At 48.9% G+C, this 24093-nt stretch overlaps 1 protein-coding gene across 1 annotated transcript; it reads left to right on the top strand.

Moving 5' to 3' along the window:
• On the top strand, positions 1-23724 carry LOC147090073 (uncharacterized). The gene is made up of 3 exons (XM_085977231.1): positions 1-88; positions 1762-1945; positions 19551-23724. The coding sequence occupies exon 3, from the start codon at positions 19660-19662 to the stop codon at positions 20959-20961; it is 1302 nt and encodes a 433-aa protein (XP_085833357.1). The 5' UTR covers positions 1-88; positions 1762-1945; positions 19551-19659; the 3' UTR covers positions 20962-23724.
• Positions 23725-24093: the final 369 nt, after the last annotated feature.

The following is a 24093-nucleotide window of genomic DNA, read 5'->3' as shown; positions in this document are numbered from 1 at the left end:
TGCTGCTGCCAGTCCCCGGATGAGGCTCCGGTTTGAGGAAGGAGATAAAATGGCGGCGGGACTGAGGATGAAGCCGGAGCGAGAGTGGGTGAGTGCGGGGAATCAGAGAATCTCCGACATTTACAGCAGCGCCCGCCTCTCCCGGGCAGTCCCTGGGAACCGGGCGGGGAGGAGTGTGTGTGTTTGGGTCGGAGGGGCGTGTGTGTGTGTTTGGGTTGGAGGGGCGGGGGTGTGTGTGTGTGTTTGGGTCGGAGGGGCGGGCGTTTGGGTCGGAGGAGGGGGGGGGGCGTTTGGGTCGGAGGAGGGGGGGGGCGTTTGGGTCGGAGGAGGGGGGGGGGCGTTTGGGTCGGAGGGGGGGGGCGTTTGGGTCGGAGGAGGGGGGGGGGCGTTTGGGTCGGAGGAGGGGGGGGGGGCGTTTGGGTCGGAGGAGGGGGGGGGGGCGTTTGGGTCGGAGGAGGGGGGGGGGGCGTTTGGGTCGGAGGAGGGGGGGGGGGCGTTTGGGTCGGAGGAGGGGGGGGGGCGTTTGGGTCGGAGGAGGGGGGGGGCGTTTGGGTCGGAGGAGGGGCGGGGGCCTTTGGGTCGGAGGAGGGGGGGGGCGTTTGGGTCGGAGGAGGGGGGGGCGTTTGGGTCGGAGGAGGGGGGGGGCGTTTGGGTCGGAGGAGGGGGAGGCGTTTGGGTCGGAGGAGGGGGGGGGGGGCGTTTGGGTCGGAGGAGGGGGAGGCGTTTGGGTCGGAGGAGGAGGGGGGGGGCGTTTGGTTCGGAGGAGGCGGGGGGGGGCGTTTGGGTCGGAGGAGGGGGGGGGCGTTTGGGTCGGAGGAGGGGGGGGGGCGTTTGGGTCGGAGGAGGGGGGGGGCGTTTGGGTCGGAGGAGGGGGGGGGACGTTTGGGTCGGAGGAGGGGGGGGACGTTTGGGTCGGAGGAGGGGGGGGCGTTTGGGTCGGAGGAGGGGGGTGGGGGCGTTTGGGTCGGAGGAGGGGGGTGGGGGCGTTTGGGTCGGAGGAGGGGGGTGGGGGCGTTTGGGTCGGAGGAGGGGGGTGGGGGCGTTTGGGTCGGAGGAGGGGGGTGGGGGCGTTTGGGTCGGAGGAGGGGGGTGGGGGCGTTTGGGTCGGAGGAGGGGGGTGGGGGCGTTTGGGTCGGAGGAGGGGGGTGGGGGCGTTTGGGTCGGAGGAGGGGGGTGGGGGCGTTTGGGTCGGAGGAGGGGGGTGGGGGCGTTTGGGTCGGAGGAGGGGGGTGGGGGCGTTTGGGTCGGAGGAGGGGGGTGGGGGCGTTTGGGTCGGAGGAGGGGGGGGCGCGTTTGGGTCGGAGGAGGGGGCGGGCGTTTGGGTCGGAGGGGCCGGGGGGTGGGGGGGTAGGTTCACCTTCACCTGACGAAGGAGCAGCGCTCCGAAAGCTTGTGATTTCAAATAAAGCTGTTGGACGATAACCTGGTGTTGTGTGACTTCTTATATTTGTCCACCCCAGTCCAACTCCGGCATCTCCACACCAGTGAGATCAGACAGTGTGTAACATGGCAGGATGGGCCCAGTGAGATCAGCCAGTGTGTAACCCGGGGAGGATGGGCCCAGTGAGATCAGACAGTGTGTAACCTGGGGAGGATGGGCCCAGTGAGATCAGACAGTGTGATTTGCTGGAAGCCATGGCGGGGATCTGAGAAAAGGGACAAAAATCAGACAGAAGCACTCGGACCCAAACTTTTATTTTTATTAAACAGAAGAAAAGTCTACATTACATTAGTTCACACTATTCATGTTGTTATTTTCAGTCCTGCCATAATTAGATCTCCCGGTGAAAGACTGAGTGATTGAGAAAGGTTCACAGCTGAGAGTAAACAGGGATTGTAGACTGAGGAGCGACAGCAAGTGAACCAACACAGGATTGTGAGAGCACCAACCGGAGAGAACCCTTCCGATTCGAAGAGCTTCCAGAGATCGACCGGGGGAAAAAAGGTAAGAGGGAGTCCCATTGACTCAGATACACACTGGTCCTGGAGATGGACTGGGGAAAAAGGTCAGAGAGTCCCATTGACTCAGATACACACTGGTCCTGGAGATGGACTGGGGAAAAAGGTCAGAGTCCCATTGACTCAGATACACACTGGCCCTGGAGATGGACTGAGGAGAAAGGTCAGAGAGAGTCCCATTGACTCAGATACACACTGGTCCTGGGGATGGACTGGGGAGAAAGGTCAGAGAGAGTCCCATTGACTCAGATACACACTGGTCCTGGAGATGGACTGGGGAGAAAGGTCAGAGAGAGTCCCATTGACTCAGATACACACTGGTCCTGTAGATGGACTGGGGAGAAAGGTCAGAGAGAGTCCCATTGACTCAGATGATGTCCCCACACTATTACTGCAGATTTGTTTTTCCCAATCTATACATAGCTTAAAATCCCCCATGATTAATATATTACACTTGCTACTTGCACCTCTAGTTCCCTGAATTATACACCGCCCTACATTACAACTACAGTTTGGGGGCCTATAAACACCTCCAACCAATGTTTTCTGCCCCTTGCTGTTTCTTGGCTCCACCCAAACTGATTTTTTTACTTTATATTTGGAGCTAAGATAATTTCTCCCTCCTGTCTTTATCCCATCCTTTATCGATGTGAGACCAGAACTGTGCCTGGTACTCCGGTGTTGTCTCACCAAAGCTCTGTCCAATTGTAGCAAGACTTCCTCACTGTTGTATTCCAACCCCCTGTAATAAAGGCCAACATGCCATTCACCTGCCCAATTGCTCGCGGTACCTGCATGCTAACTTTGTCTCCTGTACGAGAACACCTAAATCTCTCCACACCAACATTTAATCATTTTTCACCATTTTTAAAAAAGGTTCTGTTTTTCTGTTCTTCGTACTAAAGTGAATACGCACACATTTCCCCACATTATATTCCATCTGTCACCTTACTGCCCGCACACTTAGACTGCCCATATCCCTTTGCAGGCTCTGTGTCCCCATAGCTTATTGTCCCACCTAGCTTTGTATCCGCAGCAAACTTGGATCCATTACACTCGGTCCCTTCATCTAAGTCAGTAATATAGATTGTAAATAGCAGAGGCCCCAGCGCTGATCCTTGTGGCACCCCACTAGCCTGCCAAGCTGAAAATGTCATGTTTATCCCTACTCTCTGTTTTCTGTCAGTTAACCAATCCTCTATCAATGCTAATAGTCATAACGGCACAGAAGGCGGCCATTCGGCCCATCGAGTCCGTGCCGGCTCTCTGTAGAGCAATCCAGTCAGTCCCACTGCCCCGCTCTCCCCGTAGCCCTGCAAGTTTATTTCCCTCAAGTGCCTATCCAGTCTCCCCTTGAAAACATCGAGTGTCTCCGCTTCCACCACTTCCATCGGCAGCGAGTTCCAGGTCCTCACCACTCGCTGCGTAAAAAGGTTTTTACTCACATTCGCCCCCGTACCTCTTGCCCAAAACCTTAAATCTGTGTCCCCTAGTCCTCGTACCATCCATTAGTGGGAACAGCCTTTCCCTGTCTAGCCTATCCAAACCCGTCATAATCTTGTACACCTCGAGCAAATCACCCCTCAACCTCCTTTGCTCTAATGAAAACAAATCCAGACTCTCCAACCTGTCCTTGTAGCTAATATATTACCCTCACCCCATGAGTCCTTATCTTGCATAGCAACCTTTTATGTGGCACCTTTATCAAATGCCTTTTAGAAACATAGAAGATAGGAGCAGGAGTAGGCCAGTCGGCCCCTCGAGCCTGCTCCGCCATTCAATGAGATCATGGCTGATCATCCAAATTCAGTACCCTGTCCCTGCCTTCTCCCCATATCCCTTGATCCCTTTAGCCTTAAGAAATATATCCAACTCTTTCTTGAATATACTTAATGAACTGGCCTCCACCGCCCTCTGTGGCAGAGAATTCCACAGGTTCACCACTCTCTCTTTGGGTGAAGAAATTCCTCCTCATTTCAGTCCTAAATGGCTTACCCCTTATCCTTAGACTATGACCCCTGGTTCTGGACTCCCCAGCCATCAGAAACATCCTTCCTGCATCTAGTCTGTCCAGGCCTGACAGAATTTTATAGGTTTCGATGAGATCCCCTTTCATCTTCTAAACTCCAGTGAGTATAATCCCAATCGAGACACACTCTCCTCATACGTCATTCCTGCCATCCCAGGTATCAGCCTGGTGAATCTTCGCTGCACTCCTTCCATGGCAAGAACGTTCTTCCTCAGGTAAGGTGACCAAAACTGCACACAATACTCAAGGTGCGGTCTCACCAAGGCCCTGTACAACTGCAGCAAGACATCCTTGTTCTTGTACTCGAACCCTCTTGCTACGAAGGCCAACATACCATTTGCCTTCTTAACCGCCTGCTGCACCTGCATGCTTACCTTCAGCGACTGGTGCACAAGAACACCCAGGTCTCTTTGCACTTCCCCTTCTCCCAATCTATTGCCATTCAAATAATAATCTGCCTTCCTGTTTTTGCCACCAAAGTGGATAACCTCACATTTATCCACATTATAGTGCATTTGCCATGTTTCTGCCCAATCACCCAACCTGTCCAAATCGTACTGGAGTTTCACGACATCCTCCTCACAGCATACCCTCCCACCCAGCTTTGTGTCGTCTGCAAATTTGGAGATATTACATCCAATTCCCTCGTCCAGATCATTAATAGATATTGTGAACAGCTGGGGTCCTAGGACCGATCCTTGCGACAGCCCACTAGTCACTGCCTGCCACTCGGAAAACGACCCGTTTATTCCAACTCTTTGCTTTCTGTCCGCCGACCAGTTCTCTATCCAAGTCAATACCTTGCCCCCCAATCCCATGTGCCTTAATTTTGCACGCTAATCTCTAATGCGGGACCTTATCGAAAGCCTTCTGAAAGTCCAAATACACCACATCCACTGATTCTCCCTTATCTATTTTACCAGTTACATCCTCAAAAAATTCCAGTAGATTAGTCAAGCACGATTTACCTTTTGTAAATCCATGTTGACTTTGTCCGATCCAGTCACTGCTTTCCAAGTGCTCTGCTATTACATCTTTTATAATGGACTCTAGCATTTTCCCCACTACCGATGTCAAGCTTACCGGTCTATAATTCCCCGCCTTTTCTCTACCACCTTTTTTGAATAGTGGGGTAACATTAGCTACCCGCCAATCCATGGGTACCGTTCCAGAGTCTATCGAGTTCTGGAAGATGACCAGCAATGCATCTACTATTTCTAGGGCCACTTCCTTAAGTAACCTGGGATGTAGATTATCAGGCCCTGGGGATTTATCGGCCTTCAGTCCCATCAATTTTCCTAACACCATTTCCCTACAAATACTGATTTCTTTCAGTTCCACCCTTTCATCAGACCCTATGTTCCCCGGCATCTCTGGGAGGTTATTTGTGTCCTCCTCTGAAGACAGAACCAAAATATGTATTTATTTGGTCTGCCATTTCTTTGTTCCCCATTTATAAATTCCCCCGATTCTGACTGCAAGGGACCTACGCTTGACTTCACCAATCTTTTTCTCTGTAAAAGCTTTTATAGATATGTGAAGTCAGTCTTTATGTTCCCTGCAAGCTTACACTCATATTCTATTTTCCCTTTCTGAACTAATCCCTTTGTCCTCCTTTGTTGAATCTTAAACTGCTCCCAATCCTCAGGATTATTGCTTTTTCTGGCCAATTTATATGCCCTCTCCTTGGACCTTATGCTATCCCTAATTTCCCTTGTTAGCCACGGTTGGGTCACCTTTGTTGTTTTATTTTTATGCCAAACTGGGATGAACAAATTCTGTAGTTCATCCATTCGGTCTTTGAATGTTTGCCATTGCCGATCCACCATCAACCCTTTGAGAGCCATTCCCCAATCAATCCTACCCCACTCGCTCCTCAGACCATCATAGTTTCCTTTATTTAAATTGAGGACCCTAGTCTCTGAGTCAACTACTTCATTCTCCATCTTAATGAAGAATTCGATCATATTATGATCGCTCCGACCCAAGGGGCCTCGTACAACAAGATTGCTAATTAATCTTTCTCGTTACATAATACCCAGTCTAAGATGGCCTGATCTCTGGTTGGTTGCTCGACATATTGGTCCAGGAAACCATCCTGTAAACACTCCAGGAATTCCTCCTCCACAGTATTGTTACTAATTTGGTTGGCCCAATCTATATGTAGATTAAAGTCACCCATGACGACTGCTGTGCCCTTATTGCACGCTTCTTTAATTTCCCTTTTAATGCCATCCCCAACCTCCGCCTTACTGTTTGGAGGTCTATAAACCACTCCCACTAACGTTTTTTTCCCCCTTAGTATTTCTCAATTCTACCCATACAGATTCCACCTCATTAGAGCTAATATCCTTCATTACAATTGTGTTAATCCCTTCTTTAACCAGTAATGCTACCCCACCTCCCTTTCCTTTTTGCCTATCTTTCCTGAATATCGAATACCCCTGGTGAGTTCCCAGCCCTAGCCTTCCTTGAGCCACGTTTCCGTAATCCCAACCAAATCGTATTTGTTTACTTCTACCTGTATTTGCGCAGCCAATTCATCCACCTTATTACAAATGCTCCTCGCATTAAGACACAAAGCCTTCAGGCTTGTTTTTTTAATGCTCTTCGACCTATTAGAATTATTATTTACTGTGGCCATGTTTGATTTAAACTGTTGATTTCTCTGACTGCCACTTTTGTTTTTCTCCTTCCTATCTTTTGCTTTTATCCTTGTTTCCCTTTCCTCTGTCTCCCTGCTCAGGTTCCCAACCCCCTGCCATTTTAGTTTAAACCCTCCCCCGCAGCACTAGCAAACAAACCCCCTAGGACATCGGTTCCGGCCCTACCCAGGTGCAAACCGTCCGGTTTGAACTGGTCCCACCTCCCCTCGAACCAGTTCCAATGTCCCAGGAACTTGAATCCCTCCCCCTGGCACCATTCCTCTAGCATGTATTCATCTGAAGTATCCTTCTATTTCTACTCTGACTAGCACGTGGCACTGGTAGCAATCCTGAGATTACTACCTTTTGAGGCCCTGTGTTTCAATTTATCTCCTAACTCCCTATATTCCGCTTTTTAGGACCTCATCCTGCTTTTTACCTACATCGTTGGTGCCTATATGCACCATGACAACTGGCTGTTCACCCTCCCCTTCCAAGATGTTCTGCAGCCGCTCAGAGACATCCTTGACCCTTGCACCAGGGAGGCAACACACCATCCTGGAGTCTCGTTTGCGGCTGCAGAAACGCCTATCTATTCCCCTTACAATTGAATCCCCTATTACTATAGCTCTACCCTTTTTCCTCCCATTCTGTGCAGCAGAGCCACCCCTGGTGCCAGGAAGTTGGCTGCTGCTGCCTTCCTCTGATAAGCCATCCCCCCCCCCCCCCCCCCCCCCCCCAACAGCACTCAAAGTGGTGTATCTGTTGGAGGGGGATGGCCACAGGAGACCCCTGCACTACCTGCCTGCGCCTAGTACTCTGCCTGTTGGTCACCCATTCCCTTTCTTCCTGTCCAACCTCTACCTGCGGTGTGTCCAACTCCGTAAATGTGCTATTCACGATGTCCTGAGCATCGTGAACGCTCCAGTATGTATCCAATCGCAGCTCCAGCGCCGCAATGCGGTCTGTCAGTAGCTGCAGCTGGATGCACTTCCTGCACATGTAGTTGTCAGGGACACAGGAAGTGTCCCTGAGTTCCCACATATCGCAGGAGGAGCAGATCACGGGGCCCGGCTGTCCTGCCATGACTTACCCTTTTAATTAATTGAATTTAAATTAAATCAATCAATCAATCCCACTAATTACACTACAGTTAACTGGTTTACCAACAGTCCCTGCTACACTAGCGAGACCTTAGAAACTATAAACCAGAGTTAAAGTTTAAAGAGAGAAATACTCACCAACCAATCACTTAGCTGCTTCCTGGTGACGTCACAATTTGATTACTTTTTACCTCTCTCCCCTGCTGTTGAATTGGTCGGGCCTCGTTCGCTGAATCAGCCGCCGCGCCCCAACTGCCGCCGGTTTTTGAAACTCCTCAGCTGCTCGCTCGCAGGTCCGCTCTGGTCGGGCCTCGTTCGCTGAACAGCGGGAGGCCGAGGACAGCGCAGACCTGCGAGGAGTCGGCAGCAGTGAGGAGGCCGATACATATCCAGCGAATTCCAAAAGAACAGCAAAATCAAGGAGTGACGTCACAGGACTGCAGGAAAGAATCCGAGAGCGGGAGCAGTCAAACTACAACTGTAAAACCGCTGAAGTGACATCACAACCAGGGAAGGAGCTGATTGGTAAGTAGGACCTGGTGAGTATTTCTACAGTCCAGTCGTTAAAGTAAAAGTAAGGTCTCTAGTTTAGCGTAAGTAGTGTTTAAAGGGAAGTAAGGTCCCTAGTGTATTTAATATTTAAAAGGAGTAAATTAAGGGTAGGACTTGGCAGAGCAGCTCAGCAGTGTGGAGTGCTCCTCCTGTGCTATGTGGGAGGTCAGGGACACTTTTGGTGTCCAGGGCGAACGTGTGCAGGAAGTGTCTCCAGCTGCAGCTACTCGCAATCTGCGTTTTGGAGCTGCAGCTGGAGTCACTGTGGAGCATCCGCGAAGCTGAGTTCTTCATGGATAGCTTGTCTAACGAGGTCGTCACACCGCAGGTAAAGAGTGCACAGGCAGACAGGAAATGGGTGACCGCCAGACAGAGTAAAAGAACTAGGAAGGCAGTGCAGGAGTCCCCTGGGTCCATCTCTCTCTCCAACAGATTTTCCGTTTTGGATACTGCTGGGGAGATGGTTTCTGAGGGGAATGCAGCAAGAGCCCAGTCCGTGGCACTACGAGTGGCTCAGCTGCACAGGAGGGGAGCAAAAAGAGTGGGAGAGCAATAGTGATAGGGGATTCTATCGTAAGGGGAACAGATAGACATTTCTGTGGCCGCAGACGTGACTCCAGGATGGTATGTTGCCTCCCTGGTGCCAGGGTCAAGGATGTCATTGAACGGCTGTAGGGCATTCTGAAGGGGGAGGGTGAACAGTCAGAGGTCGTGGTTCACATTGGTACCAAGGTCATGGGTAGAAAGCGGGATGAGGTCCTGCAACAAGAATTTAGGGAGCTAGGTAGCAGATTAAAAAGCAGGACCTCAAAGGTTGTAATCTCTGGATTGCTCCCGGTGCCACGTGGTAGTGATTATTATAGGAATAGGTGGATAGAGCAGATGAATGTGTGGCTGAAGAGTTGGTGCAGGAGGGAGGGCTTTAGTTTCCTGGATCACTGGCTCTGCTTCTGGGGAAGGTGGGACCTGTACAAGTCGGACGGGTTGCACATGAATCGGAACGGGACCACATCCTTGCAGGGAGGTTTGTTAGTACTGTTGGGGGGAGTGTAAACTAACTTGGCAGGGCGATGGGATACAAAGTGGAGCTATAGTAGGGTGTGATGCACAGCCAAATATAGAGGAAAAAACAAGTCAGCCTGGAAGGCAGAGCAAATATGTAACGGCACAAGAGTATGGCAAGGCTGGATGGCATTTATTTTAATGCAAGGAGTCTTGCGAGTAAAGCAGATGAATTCAAGGTGTTGATGAACACATGGGAGTATGATATTGTTGCTATCACAGAGACATGGTTGAGGGAGGGGCAGGACTGGCAGCTCAGTATTCCATGGTATAGAATCTTCAGGCAAGACAGAGGGGGAGGTAAAAGAGGAGTGGGTGTCGCAATATTAATCAAGGAGTCAATTACTGCTGTAAGGAGAGATGATATCTTAGCAGGTTCTCATTGATTTATCTCCAGAAGGTTCCTGAACACCGGCGCTAGACTGATTCGCCTGTAGTTCATTGGTTTACCACACGCTCCATTTTTAAACGAGGGGGTAACATTTGCAAATCCCCAGTCCTGTGGCACCACTCCCCTATCCAAGGAGGATTCAAAGATTGTGGCCAGAGCCATACTTCTCTCAGTAACCCAGGATGCATCCCATCCAGACCATGACACTTCCACTTTGAGCGCCGTCTCAAATTGGGTTATAACTTAATGCCGGCGAATAACATCAACTTAAGTTTGGAGAAATGACTGATCCGGGACTGAATCGCTTTCACATTTCCCCAGTGGGGAAAGGGAAGGACGCTGACTGAGAGTTTGTTAGACACACAGCGGGACACGTGCACACGTGGAGAATTATAATTGTAAAACAGCAGTCAGATCAAACCAGTTATGTATTGAAGAGGTTTCCAGATATTGTAAGAACCCTAAAGATATTGCGTCACCAATCTGCTTAAAGTGACCCCACTGTTAATATTAGTGGAGCAGTGGTGAATGTCCTCCCCTCCGACAGTGCTCATTAGTCAAGTGCTGACACCATGAGCGATGTCCTCGGCTTTATTACAAGAGGAATAGCGAATAACAGCAAGGAAGTGATGTTTAACTGTTAGAACAGACTGGTTAGGCCTCAGCTGGAGTATGGTTTTCAATTCTGGGCACCACACTTTAGGGAGGATATCAAGGCCTTGGAGACGGTGCAGGAGAGATTTGAGAGAATTGTACTAAGGATCAGGGACTTCAGTTCTGGGGAGAGACTGGTTTGTTCTCTTTAGAGCAGAGTTGGTTAAATGAAGATTTTATAGAGCTGTTGAAACTCATGATTGGTTTTGATGAGTAAATAAGGAGAAACTGTTTCCATTGGCAGAAGGGTCAGTAACCAGACGACGCAGATTTAAAGTGAGTGGAAAAAGAGCCACAGGCGAGGTGAGGTAACATTGTGTTACACAGCGAGTTAGTGAGATCTGGAATGCATTGTCCGAAAGGGTGGTGAGGTAACATTGTGTTACACAGTGAATTAGTGTGATCTGGAATGCATTGTCCGAAAGGGTGGTGAGGTAACATTGTGTTACACAGCGAGTTAGTGAGATCTGGAATGCATTGTCCGAAAGGGTGGTGAGGTAACATTGTGTTACACAGCGAGTTAGTGAGATCTGGAATGTATTGCCCGAGGGGGTGGAGGAAGCAGATTCTGTGGTAACACTGAAAAGGGAATTGGATAAATACTTGAAGGGAAAACATTTACAGGGCTATGGGGAAAGAGAGGGACAGTGGTAATAATGGGATAGCTCTTCCAAAGAGTCAGCACCGGTGTGATGGGCTGAAAGACCTCCTGTGCTGTATCATATTATGGGTCTATGATGCAGCCTCGCCCAGTCAATGGAGGTGCCTGATGGGCTGAATGACCTCCTGTGCTGTATCATATTATGGGTCGATGATGCAGCCTTGCCTCGTCAATGGAGGTGCCTGATGAGGCGATCTCCGCACCGAGATTTCAATCCACCAGCAAATCCCAAGAAGCAGATATTGAAATTAGTAAAAATTCTGAGGAGGAGGAATTCCTGGAATGTTTTCGGGACGGTTATCTGGACCAATATGTCGAGGAGCCGACTCGAGATCAGGCCATTTTAGACTGGGTATTGTGCAATGAGAAGGGACTTATCAGCAATCATCTTGTACGAGGCCCCTTGGGTCAGAGCGATCATAATATGATCGAGCTCTCAGTCGAGATGGAGAGTGAGGAAATTGAATCAGAGACTAAGGTCCAGAACTTAAATAAAGGGAATTACGAGGGTATGAGACGGGAATTGGGTAAGATTGATTGGGTGGTGTTTCTGGGGGGATTGACAGTGGATAGACAATGGCAAGCATTCAAAGATAGAATGGAAGAATTCCAGAACATGTTTATACCGGTTTGGCATAAAAATAAACCTAAAAAGGTGACTCAACCGTGGATAACGAGGGAAATTAGGGACAGCATAAAATCAAAAAAAAGGGCATATCAACTGGCAAAAAAAAGCACCAGACCGGAAGATTGGGGGCAGTACAGGATACAGCAAAAGAGGACAAAGGGATTAATCAGGAAGGGGAAAATAGAATACGAAAGTAAACTTGCAGCAAACATAAAGACAGACTGCAAAAGCTTTTATCGGTATATCAGGAGGAAAAGACTGGTAAAATCCCAAGTCGGTCCCTTGCAGTCCGATTCGGGAGAATATATAATGGAGAATAAGGAAATGGCAGACCAATTAAACTCATACTTTGGTTCTGTATTCACAAAGGAGGACACAAATAACCTCCCAGGAATATCGACAAACATAGGGACTAATGAGAGGGAGGAGCTGACAGAAATTAGTATCTCTAGGGATATGGTGTTGGGTAAGTTGAGGGGACTGAAGGCCGACAAATCCCCGGGGCCTGATAAACTACATCCTAGGGTACTTAAGGAGGTGGCCCTGGAGATAGCAGATGCTCTAAGGATCATCTTCCGGAACTCCATTGACTCGGGAACAGTACCCGTGGATTGGAGGGTAGCTAATGTTACCCCAATATTTAAAAAGGGGGGTAGAGAGAAAGCAGGGAATTATAGACCAGTAAGCCTTACATCGGTTGTGGGCAAAATGCTAGAGTCCATTATTAAGGATAAAATAGCGGAGCACTTGACAAATGGGGAAAGGATCGGACAGAGTCAACATGGATTTACAAAGGGTAAATCGTGTTTGACTAATCTGCTGGAATTTTTTGAGGAAGTAACTGGTAAAATAGATGGGGGAGAGCCAGTGGATGTGGTGTACCTTGACTTCCAGAAAGCCTTCGATAAGGTTCCACACAAGATTATCATGCAAAATTAAGGCTCATGGGATTGGGGGCAAAGTATTAACGTGGATAGAGAACTGGCTGGCGGATAGAAAACAGAGAGTTGGAATAAACGGCTCGTTTTCGGAGTGGCAGGCAGTGACCAGCGGGGTGCCGCAAGGATCTGTCCTGGGACCCCAGCTGTTCACAATATATATAAATGATCTGGATCAGGGAATTGGATGCAATATTTCCAAATTCGCTGACGACACTAAACTAGGAGGAGGGGTGGGCTCTGATGATGATGTCAGGAGGCTACAGTGCGATTTGGACAGGTTGGGGGAATGGGCGGATACGTGGCAGATGCACTATAATGTGGATAAATGCGAGGTTATCCACTTTGGGGGTAAAAACAGGAGGGTAGATTATTATCTAAATGGCAATAGATTGGGAGATGGGGAAGTGCAGAGGGACCTGGGTGTTCTTGTGCACCAGTCACTGAAGGAGAGCATGCAGGTGCAACAGGCGATTAAGAAGGCAAATGGTATGTTGGCCTTCATATCAAGGGGGTTCGAGTATAGGAATAGGGATACCTTACTACAGCTGTACAAGGTGCTGGTGAGACCGCATCTGGAGTATTGTGTACAGTTTTGGTCGCCCCATCTGCGGAAGGATGTTCTTGCCATGGAAAGAGTGCAACGGCGATTCACCAGGCTGATACCTGGAATGGCGGGAATGACCTACGAAGAGAGATTAAATAGTTTGGGCTTGTACTCACTGGAGTTTAGAAGATTGAGAGGGGATCTCATCGAAACATATAAAATTATGGCAGGCCTGGACAGGCTGAATTCAGAGAGAATGTTTCCAATGGCCGGGGAGCACAGAACCAGGGGCCACAGTCTAAAAATAGCGGGCAAATCATTTAAAACAGAGATGAGGAAGAATTTCTTCACTCAAAGAGTGGTGAGCCTGTGGAATTCCCTGCCACAGAGGGCTGTGAAGGCTAATTCAATAAATATTTTCAAGAGAGAATTGGATATATTTCTGAAGGCTAAGGGGATTAAGGGTTACGGAGAAAAGGCGGGGACGGGGTACTGAACTGGTAAGATCAGCTATGATCTCAGACGAAGATCAGCCATGATCTCATTGAATGGCGGAGCAGGCTCGAAGGGCCGAATGGCCTACTCCTGTTCCTATCTCTATGTTTCTATGAAACAATCCAACCTGCCTCCGGCGCTACAGTAATCGGTTACTATGCACCAGAAGCAGCATCATCGGTTCAATATTGGCCAACAATATAGGTGTGGCTAGAAAGACAAAAGTTAACCCATTGCTGGAGATTTGTGATCTGCGATCAGGAAGCACATGAGGATCAGTTTTATGGGATGGACAGTGGAGGCCATGACATGGAAAAGGATGCCAGATGAGACTATACCGAATGCTGTGGGAAGGTGAATGATGGACAAGGAAGGGTTACACACCATGGTCACAGTCACCGAGATTGGAGTTTGTGACAGTTCGGGGCAGATTAGATTTACATCGAAACTGCAGCAGAGAAACAGTCCATTCGGCTCTAGTGGTCTATGCTGTGTTTATACTCCACGGGAGCCTCCTCCCACTCTCATTACATCTTGACATATACGTTCGAGGGCGTTAGACTCGTGACACCAATATTAAATAACATTCAGAACGCCGGAGAACCCACCCTCCTGGAGTGGATTGAGCGAGTTTGTCGCACTCCCCTCACTTCAGAAAGAAATGAGCTCATTCACGTTGGACCTAAAAAGGATCGATCAGAGAATGTTCTAAATGGTTAGAAGTTAGGAACTGTGGATGGGCAGAGAGAACGAGGGGTCCACGTAACCTTAACCGCAGAGCTCGGCCGTTCAGGGGTGATGTTAGAAGTTAGGAACTGTGGATGGGCAGAGAGAGCGAGGGGTCCACGTCACCTTAACCGCAGAGCTCGGCCGTTCAGGGGTGATGTTAGGAACTGTGGATGGGCAGAGAGAACGAGGGGTCCACGTAACCTTAACCGCAGAGCGAGGCCGTTCAGGGGTGATGTTAGAAAGCATTTCTTCAGACAGTGTAGTGGAAATCTGGAACACTCGCCCTCAAGAAGCTGTTGAGGTTCGGTCAATTGAAAATGACAAAACTGTGATTGATAGATTTGTGTTAGGCAGTGGTATTTAGGGTTATGGAACCAAGGCGGGGAGATGGAGTTAAGATACAGCTCAGCCATGATCGAATTGAATGGAGGAACAAGCTGGGAGTGAATGAGTGGCCTACTCCTGTTCCGATGTTCCTGTGCCTCTTTATCAAAGGCCTTCTGAAAGTCCATATACAGAACATCAACTGCACTACCTTCATCAACCCTCCTATTTCATCCATTGGCTCATTCAAGTCAGCCAGGTTTGATTTGCCTTTAAACAAAATCCATTTTGTCTGTCGCTAATAAACCCATGTTCTTCCAAGTGACGGTTAATTGTGTTTTGGAAATAACACCGATGTTAAGCTGAGTCGCCTGTAGTTATTTGGTTCATCACTCCTTTTTTTTGAACAGTGAAGTAACGCTTGCAGCCCTCCCGTCCTCTGGCACCTTTCCCATATCCAAGGATTGGAAGATTGTGGCAGAGCGGGTGACATTTCTACTTTGAGCCCTGCCAACCAATTTAGTACATCATCCTAATAGATTTATATCCTGTCCAATTTCTCTACCACCTCCTCCTTTACTGTACGATTGGCAGCATCCTCTCCTTTAGTGAATACGGAGCCAAAGTGTTAATTTCGTACCTCAGCCATGTCCTCTGCTTCCACAAGATTGCCTTTTTGGTCCTTAATCGGCCCCACCTTTCCTTGGACTATTCTTTCACGCTTTATATGTTTATAAAAGGCATTAGTGTTCCCTATTCTGTTACCACTAATCATTTCTCATACATTCTCCTTGCCCCTCTGTTGCTTTTGTGTGTTTATTACACTAGTGGCAGCATTAGTGAAACAGCAAAGTACTGAATTTTACAAAGACTCAAACTGGTACTGAATTAACAATTGCTTTTACATTTCCACAGTGGGGAAAGGAAAGGCCGCTGATTGATAGTTATAATGCACGGGCACACACACAAATGGAGACTTATGATTGTAAAACAGCAGTCAAATCCACCAGTTGTATATTCATGGTGTTGTCTGAGATCCCAGAGGTTGGGTGATTGGGCAGAAGCGTGGCAGATGCAATATAACGTGGATAAATGCGAGGTTATCCACTTTGGTGTCAAAAACAGAAAGGCAGACTGTTATCTGAATGGCAATAGATTGGGAGAAGGGGAAGTGCAACGAGACCTGGGTGCCCTTGTGCACCAGTCGCTGAAGGTAAGCATGCAGGTGTAGCAGGCGGTGAAGAAGGCAAATGGTATGTTGGCCTTCATAGCAAAAGGGTTTGAGTACAGGAGCAAGGATGTCCTGCTGCAGTTGTACAGGGCCTTGGTGAGACCACCCCTTGAGTACTGTGTGCAGTTTTGGTCGCCTTATCTGAGGAAGGATGTTCTTGCCATGGAAGGAGTTCAGCGAAGATTCACAAGGCTGATCCCTGGGATGGCAGGAATGACGTATGAGGAGAGATTGGGTCGATTGGGCTTATACTGGCTGGAGTTTAGAAGAATGAGCGGGGATCTCATCGAAACTTATAAAATTCTGACAGGTCTGGACAAATTAGATGCAGGTAGAATGTTCCTGATGGTCGGAGAGTCCAGAACCAGGGGTCATAGTCTAAGGATAAGGGGTAAGCCATTTAGGATAGAGATGAGGAAGAATTTCTTCACCCAGAGAGTGGTGAACCTGTGGAATTCTCTACCACAGAAGGCGGTTGAGGCCAAGTCTTTAAATATATTCAAGAAGGAGTTAGATATATTTCTTAGAGCTAAAGGTATCGAGGGATATGGGGAGAAGGCAGGGACCGGGTACTGAATTTGGATGATCAGCCATGATCTCATTGAATGGCGGAGCAGGCTCGAGGGGCCGAATGGCCTACTCCTGCTCCTATCTTCTATGTTTCTATGTAAACGGAGCAGGCTTGGGGTTTGATGTGGTAGAAGGCGAACGAGATGAGAACGGAAATAATCTAGAGTAAGCAAAGGCCCGAAAATTAAACAGTCTGGAACAGAACATCAATTCGTCTTCTCTTATCATGGAGAAATCAAATATTTGACTGTGTTTGAAACAAAGCTTATTTATTCACTGAAATAACAACAGAAAATGCTGGAAATACTCAGCAGGCCAGGCAGCATCCGTGGAGAGAGAAACAGAGTTAACGTTTCAGGTCTGGGACCCTTCATCAGAACTGGAAAAAGCTGGAGATGTAACAGATATTACTAAGGTAAGAGGCAGGAAAGTTATCCTGGGTGGATCTGAAACACGAAGGGTGGAAGTTCAGTTGGAATCCACGTGGAATAAGTTGGAACCGGAGACAGTTGCTGAGGAAAGAGATGTGGCCGTGAAACCGAGTCTTGGAAAATGTTGCAAATGGGGATGGCAAAATCATACAGCATGAAAAATGGGAGTAAGGGTTAAAGTCTGAAATTGTTGAACTCAATGTTGAGTCCAGAAGGCTGTAAAGTGCCTAATCGAAAGATGAGGTGCTGTTCCTTGAGCTTTATTTATTCACTATTTAAACAGAATATTAATCTCCAGCGCAGATACAGGAGTTAAGATCAGCAGAAACAAACCATGACTACTAGAATGAACATGGTTCAGTCCTCAATCTGATCACAGTAAATCATGTTCCATTCACTAATCTGGTCTTTTACCCAGCATTCCCCGGCGGTGGACCACGTGCCGCACCCAGGCTACAAGAGCCCAGCGCGTGGGAGGGGCCGGTATATTGAGCATGCGCAGCGCGTTACTGGAGATGGAGAGGAGCTGAAGCCGGGAGCGCGATGGTGCAGCGGGTAAAAATTGCGACGGAGGGGAGTAATGGACCGGTAGTTGGGTGGGGAGGCTTCATAAACAACTCGTGCAGGAGGCAAGCCCCCAATAATAAGCTGAAGATCCCGTGTTTGCAGTTGTGGGGATTTCTTCCCCTTACAGGCCCAGGTTAACGGCAGCCATCTTTGTAAAGGAGAGCGGAAAGTTTCAGTGCGACGTCACCCTATGCCTGAGACAAAGAGCCTTGTGTCCAATGCGGGGAATAAAGGCCCACAGCCGCCCCGGGCACCGAACAAGGGACTGGAGAAACTCGCTGCCCTACGGATCAGACAATCAGCCGGCGCTGGTCCCGCCCCTCGGGCTCTCCGATTGGTTGGAGGACCCGCCGCCGGCTCGCTCCTCCAGCCCTGCCCACTGGGTGCCGCTAGTCCCGCCCCTCAGTCTCCCCGATTGGAGGACCCGCCGCCGGCTCGCTCCTCCAGCCCCGCCCCGCTCGCTCCCTATTGGTCGGAAGCTGCCATCAATCAGGCCGCGGGACCGGGTGACGTGTCCCCGAGGAGATCACGTGCACCGTCCAAGTGCCGCCGCTCGGTCCGGGGCCTCACGGACTCTTGAGGTTTTTCTATTTCTCTCGATTCTCTCCCGATCCACCCCGCGCCATTCTCCACCCAATCGGAGCGGAGAAAACTCACTTTGCGTCACCGACTGCGACTCTGGAACCGACACCAAGGCCTTTCCCCGGAATGGCCCCGCGCCGACTCTGTCCGGCAGGATCCGAGTGCACAGGCGCAGCTCCGAGTGGGGGAGGGGGATTGGTCTCCTCTGGGCATGCGCGGTCATTACCCTTTGTGACCGGGAGGGGTCACTGTGCCGGACTCGGCCCAAACCGCCGCTCCGAGTGCGCATGTGCGGGCTCTGGTCTGTCAATCAACCAACCGCCAGACGAGGTCGCTGGTGAGACCAGTGAAGAAAGAAAGACTTGCATTTATATAGCGCCTTTCACCACCACCGGACGTCCCAAAGTACAGCCAATGAAGTACTTTTGAAGTGTAGTCACTGTTGTAATGTAGGAAATGCGGCAGTCAGCACACAGCAAGCTCCCACAGACAGCAATGTGATAATGACCAGATAATCTATCATTTTTTTATGTTGATTGAGGGATAAACATTGGCTCGGACGCTGGGGATAATTCCCCTGCTCTTTCCCACATTACAACAGTGACTACTTCATTGTAGTACTTCATTGGCTGTAAAGCACTTTAGGATATCTGGTGGCACTATATAAATGCAAGTCTTTCTTTCCTGAAATAATGCCATGGGATCTTTTACATCCACCTGAGAGAGCAAACAGGGCCTCAATTTAACATCTCATCCGAAAGACGGCACCTCCGACAGTGCAGCACTCCCTCAGCACTGCACTGGAGTGTCAGCCTGGATTTTTGTGCTCAAGTCTCTGGAGTGGGACAATGAACCCACAACTTTCTGACTCAGAGGCGCGAGTGCTACCCACTGAGCCACTGGCTGACACTAAAGAGCAAGCAGTTCTGACAAATGGTCATCGACCTGAAACGTTAACTCTGTTTCTCTATTCACAGATGCTACCTGACCTGCTGAGTATTTCCAGCATTTTCCGTTTTTATTAAAGCAACGAGGGAGTGATTGCTGACAGGAAGAATGTTGGGTCATCCTGCGCATGCGCACCTCCCTGGCGGCTGAGGCGAAACACCGACTCGCCCCCACCTGAGCCGCTCACGCGTACCAGATGTTGTGGCTCCGCATGCACGCCCGATGTTCCAACCGCGGGGTTTTGTGTTGCGGACCGATCGGGACGGGCGATTGTAGAGCAGCAGGGAGCGCGCGGGGGCCATGAGCACATGCGCGGGACTCGGAGTCAACAGAGCACTTTCTGCAGAGCCGGGGCCTTGTGGGTATTACAGCCGCCATTACTGCTGATCCTTTCAACCAACCAACCAACTGGGGCCTGAAAATCGGCTTCACTGCCCCTAGGTTCAGAAAGGGGAAAATTGAACAACAGTTTGCCTCTGATCCTTTTCTGATCTCAATTTACAGGGTTATAGAAGTGGAGCAGTTACAGGCGGGAAGCTCAGACCAAACATCACGTCAAGATCTGACAGAGTCGCTGGATTCATCAGGACCTGAATATCATCGGCCTTTGCACATGGAAGGAGAGAGCAGCGATCGCAATGCAGACAAACCGCACACGTGTTCAGTGTGTGGACGCGGATTCAGCCGATCGCCTGACCTGGTGAGACACGTGCACCGTCACACCGGGGAGAAACCGGGTAAAGGTGGGGACGGCGGGAAGGGCTTCAGTTCCCCGTCTGCATTGAAAGTTCAACGGCGCAGTCACACCAGGGACAGTCTGTTCACCTGCTCCGTGTGTGGAAAGGGATTTGTTTGTTCATCCCACCTGCAAACACACCAGGGAGTTCACACTGATGGGAGACCATTTCAGTGTCCTGACTGTGGGAAGAGCTTTAAAAGCCCCGGGGAACTGAAGGGACACCAACTTGTCCACACTGATGAGAGACCATTTCAATGTTCTGACTGTGGGAAGAGCTTTAAAAGCGCTCGGTATCTGAAGGCACACCAGCTTGTTCACACTGATGAGAGACCATTTCAATGTTCTGACTGTGGGACGAGCTTTAAAAGCCCCAGGGAACTGAAGGGACACCAGCTTGCTCACACTGATGAGAGACCATTTCAGTGTCCTAAGTGTGGGAAGAGCTTTAAAAGCCCCGGGGACCTAAAGCGACACCAACTTATTCACACTGACGAGAGACCTTTTAAATGTTCTGACTGTGGGAAGAGCTTTAAAAGCCCCCAGCAGCTGAATAGACACTGGTTCCTACACACTGGGGAGAGGCCGTTCACCTGCTCCGTGTGTGGGAAGGGATTCGCTAATTCATCTCACCTGCTGGTACATCAGCGAGTTCACACTGGGGAGAGACCGTTCACCTGCTCCGTGTGTGGGAAGGGATTCGCTCAGCCCTCCAGCCTGCTGGAACACCAGCGAGTTTACACTGACGAGAGACCCTTTCAATGTTCTGACTGTGGGAAGAGCTTTAAAAGCTCTGGGGAGCTGAAGGGAAACCAGCGCGTTCACACTGACGAGAGACCCTTTCAATGTTCTGAGTGTGGGAAGAGTTTTAAAAGATCCGGGGACCTCAAGCTACACCAACACCTACACACTGGGGAGAGGCCGTTCACCTGCTCTGTGTGTGGGAAGGGATTCGCTGATTCATCCAACCTGCTGGCACATCGGCGAGTTCACACTGGGGAGAGACCGTTCACATGCTCAGTGTGTGGGAAGGGATTCACTCAGTCATCCAACCTGCTGACACATCAGCGAGTTCACACTGACGAGAGGCCCTTTAAATGTTCTGACTGTGGGAAGAGCTTTAAAAGCTCCGGGGAGTTGAAGAGACACCAGCGACTTCACACTGATCATAGAATCTAACAGCACAGAAGGGGGTGATTCGGCCCATCGTGTCTTTGAAAGAGCTGTCCAGTTTAGTCCCACACCCCAGCTTTATCCCAAGAACTCTGCAAACTAGTCCTCTTCAAGCACTCGTCCAATTACTGTTTGAAAGTTCCTGTGGAACCTGATTCCAGCATCCTTTCAGATGGTGCGTTCCAGATCTGAACAACCCTCTGTGAAAACAATTCTCCTCATTTCACCTATAGTTCTTTTAGTAACTATTTTAAATCTGTGACCTTTGGTTACCGACCCACTTGCCAAAGTGAACAGTTTCTCCCTACTTGCTCGATCAAATCCCCTCATCATTTTGAACATCTCTATTAGGTCTTCTCTTAACCTTCTCTGCTCTAAGGGGAACAATCCCAGCTTCTCCAGTCTCTCCACATAACTGAAGTCCCTCATCCCTGGTACCATCCTGGTCAACCTCCTCTGCACCCTCTCCAAGGCCTTGACATCCTTCCTAAAGTGTGGTGCCCAGAACTGTACACAAGACTCCAGCTGAGGCCAAAACCCTGCAGCTGTACAAAACCCTGGTTAGACCACACCTGGAGCACTGAGCAGTCCTGGGCATCACACCTTAGGAAGGATATATTGGCCTTGGAGGGAGTGCAGTGTAGGTTTACCAGAATGATACCCGGACTTCAAGGGTTAAGTTACGAGGAGGGATTACACAAATTAGGGTTGTATTCCCTGGAATTTAGAAAGTTAAGGGGTGATCTGATCGAAGTTTTCAGGATATTAAGGGGAACAGATAGGGTAGATAGAGAGAAACTATTTCCGCTGGTTGGGGATTCTAGGACTGGGGGCAGAGTCTAAAAATTAGAGCCAGACTTTTCAGGAGTGAAATTAGGAAACACTTCTACACACAAAGGGTGGTAGAGGTTTGGAACTCTCTTCCGCAAACAGCAATTGATGCTCGATCAATTGTTAATTTTCAATCTGAGATTGATAGGTTTTTGTTAACCAAAGGTATTCAGGGATATGGGCCAAAGGCGGGTATATGGAGTTAGGTCGCAGATCAGCCATGATCTCGTTGAATGGCGGAACAGGCTCGAGGGGCTGAATGGCCTCCTCCTATGTTCCTAACTAGTGATTTGTAAAGGTTTAGTGTAACTTCCTTGTTTTTCTATTCAATGGCCCTATTTACAAAGCCAAGTATCCCATACGCTTTCTGAACCGCCTCATCATTATACGGCCTCTCCCTGTTGTTTCTCCCAAAGTGCATCACTTCACACTTATCCTCATTGAATGTCATCTGCCTTGAGTCTGCTCATTTCACAGTCTGTCTCTGTCCTTCTGAAGTCTGCTACTACTACACTCTCAAAACTTGGCAACATAGTAAATAGTATCATCCATAAACTTTGAAATTGTTCACCTATACCCAAGTCCAGGTCAGTTATATATAACAAGAAAAGCAATGGTCCTAATCCCGACCCCTGGGGGAGCCCACTGCATACTTCCCTCCAGTCAGAAAAACATCCCTCAGCACTGCTCACTGCCTCCTCTCCCTTAGCCAATTATATACCCAAATTACCATCAGCCCTTTAATTCCCTCTGCTTCTATTTTCAGAGTAAGTCTCTTACGTGGTATTTTATCAAATGCCTTTTGAAAGTCCATATATACAACATCTGCTGCACTACCTTCATCAACCCTCTGTTACTTCATCAGAGAACTCAATCAGGTTAATCAGATATGATTTACCTTTAACAAATCCATACTGGCTGCCCCTTATTAATCCACGCTTCTCCAAGTGAGAATTAATTTTGTCCTTGACAATGGTCTCTAGTCGTTAACCCACCACTGTAGGGGTCGCAAAATCCCCTCAGCCCCCGAAGATGGGGAAATATTAATCCACATCGTGGACGAAGACTTGTGTGATTTAAATTGTCTCTGGGTTGGACAATGTTTTAAAACATACCCAGAACCGCAAAAGGCTGCGTTAAAAAGCTCGTAAGCTAGGCAGCACTTGGACACTGGAATCAAAGGACTTTGTGAAAATCGCACACTTTAAGATTGTACATTTTATTAAAAGATGTATACTTGAGTTTTGGACTGTTTAAATTGCCCAGGGCATAAAAGTGGCTGAACAGACCTCATGGAAACAGAATTTTAAAAGGCAGCAGAAAAGGACAGACAGGCTGTTAGCATATGAAAAGCTCAGCGCTGCCCTGTAGTAAGTTTGAATGGAGCCCGAGCTGTCAGTCACCCTGTGGTATTGGGTGGGTCTGGTAGCCTACAAGCTGCTTGTTTACACTGGGGAGTGGCCCATTTGAATCAGCTAATCATCGCACGGCAAGCACAATGGGTTGCTAACACACATCCATTCACTGAAATTGACTACTACGTGATGTCTCCATGTATGAATGGAGGAAGTTAAATGCCCTTCTCTTGAGTATTCGGACTTTTCGGCGCAAAATTGCGCACGGACCTTTTCGGCGCGAAAACAGCAGGGACTCCCAGGGTATAACGATTAAGCCCAGGAAGTCCTCTGCCCCCTTTTTTGTCTCTTTTACTCTTTGGACTGCAGGTGAGCAAGACTTCTGACCCACTAGCAAGACAATCTAGGGAGAAGTAAAGGGGTGGTAATTTAAGGGAAATGTTGCTAAGATTGTACGGTTAACATTGCAGCCATTTATCCCTCATTTTTGCCGTCTGCCTTCCCCGGTTAAGCAATTTTACTGTGATTACTTTGATCGTGTGGTGTAGTTTCTTTAATTTTAATAAAATTTGACTTTCTTGCATCCAGGCTATTTGTCTGTTTTTAATATATCATTAATTATAAGTTCCTCCAGTCAGAACTGGAGGTTTTTTTTTAGCAATTGGAAACCGCTGATTGAAATTGGTCACAGTGCAATGGCAAAGGCTGCCTGACCAGGTAAATTACCATAAACCAGGTAAAGGATGCCCACCTACAAATTGGCGACCGCGGCAGGACTGGAGGAAGTTTTTGATAGGATAAGTGGTCTGGATCTGGAGAAAGCATCAGCTCTTGCTTTTCTTGCTTTCCGTCTGTGGGTAGCCCTGCAGAAGTTAGCGGCAGCATGTAAGCTGACCTATTATAGGTGGCTGGGTTAAGAAGGGTGAGATGAGGGTGCGGGAGGAGGTTACAG

Source organism: Somniosus microcephalus, unplaced genomic scaffold (genome assembly GCF_052327205.1).
Source record: "Somniosus microcephalus isolate GS21.2 unplaced genomic scaffold, FLI_Smic_1.0 unresolved_chr4, whole genome shotgun sequence".
NCBI lineage: Eukaryota > Metazoa > Chordata > Chondrichthyes > Squaliformes > Somniosidae > Somniosus > Somniosus microcephalus.
The sequence above is the reverse complement of the archived record's forward strand: the minus strand, read 5'-3'. Positions and strand labels throughout refer to the sequence as shown.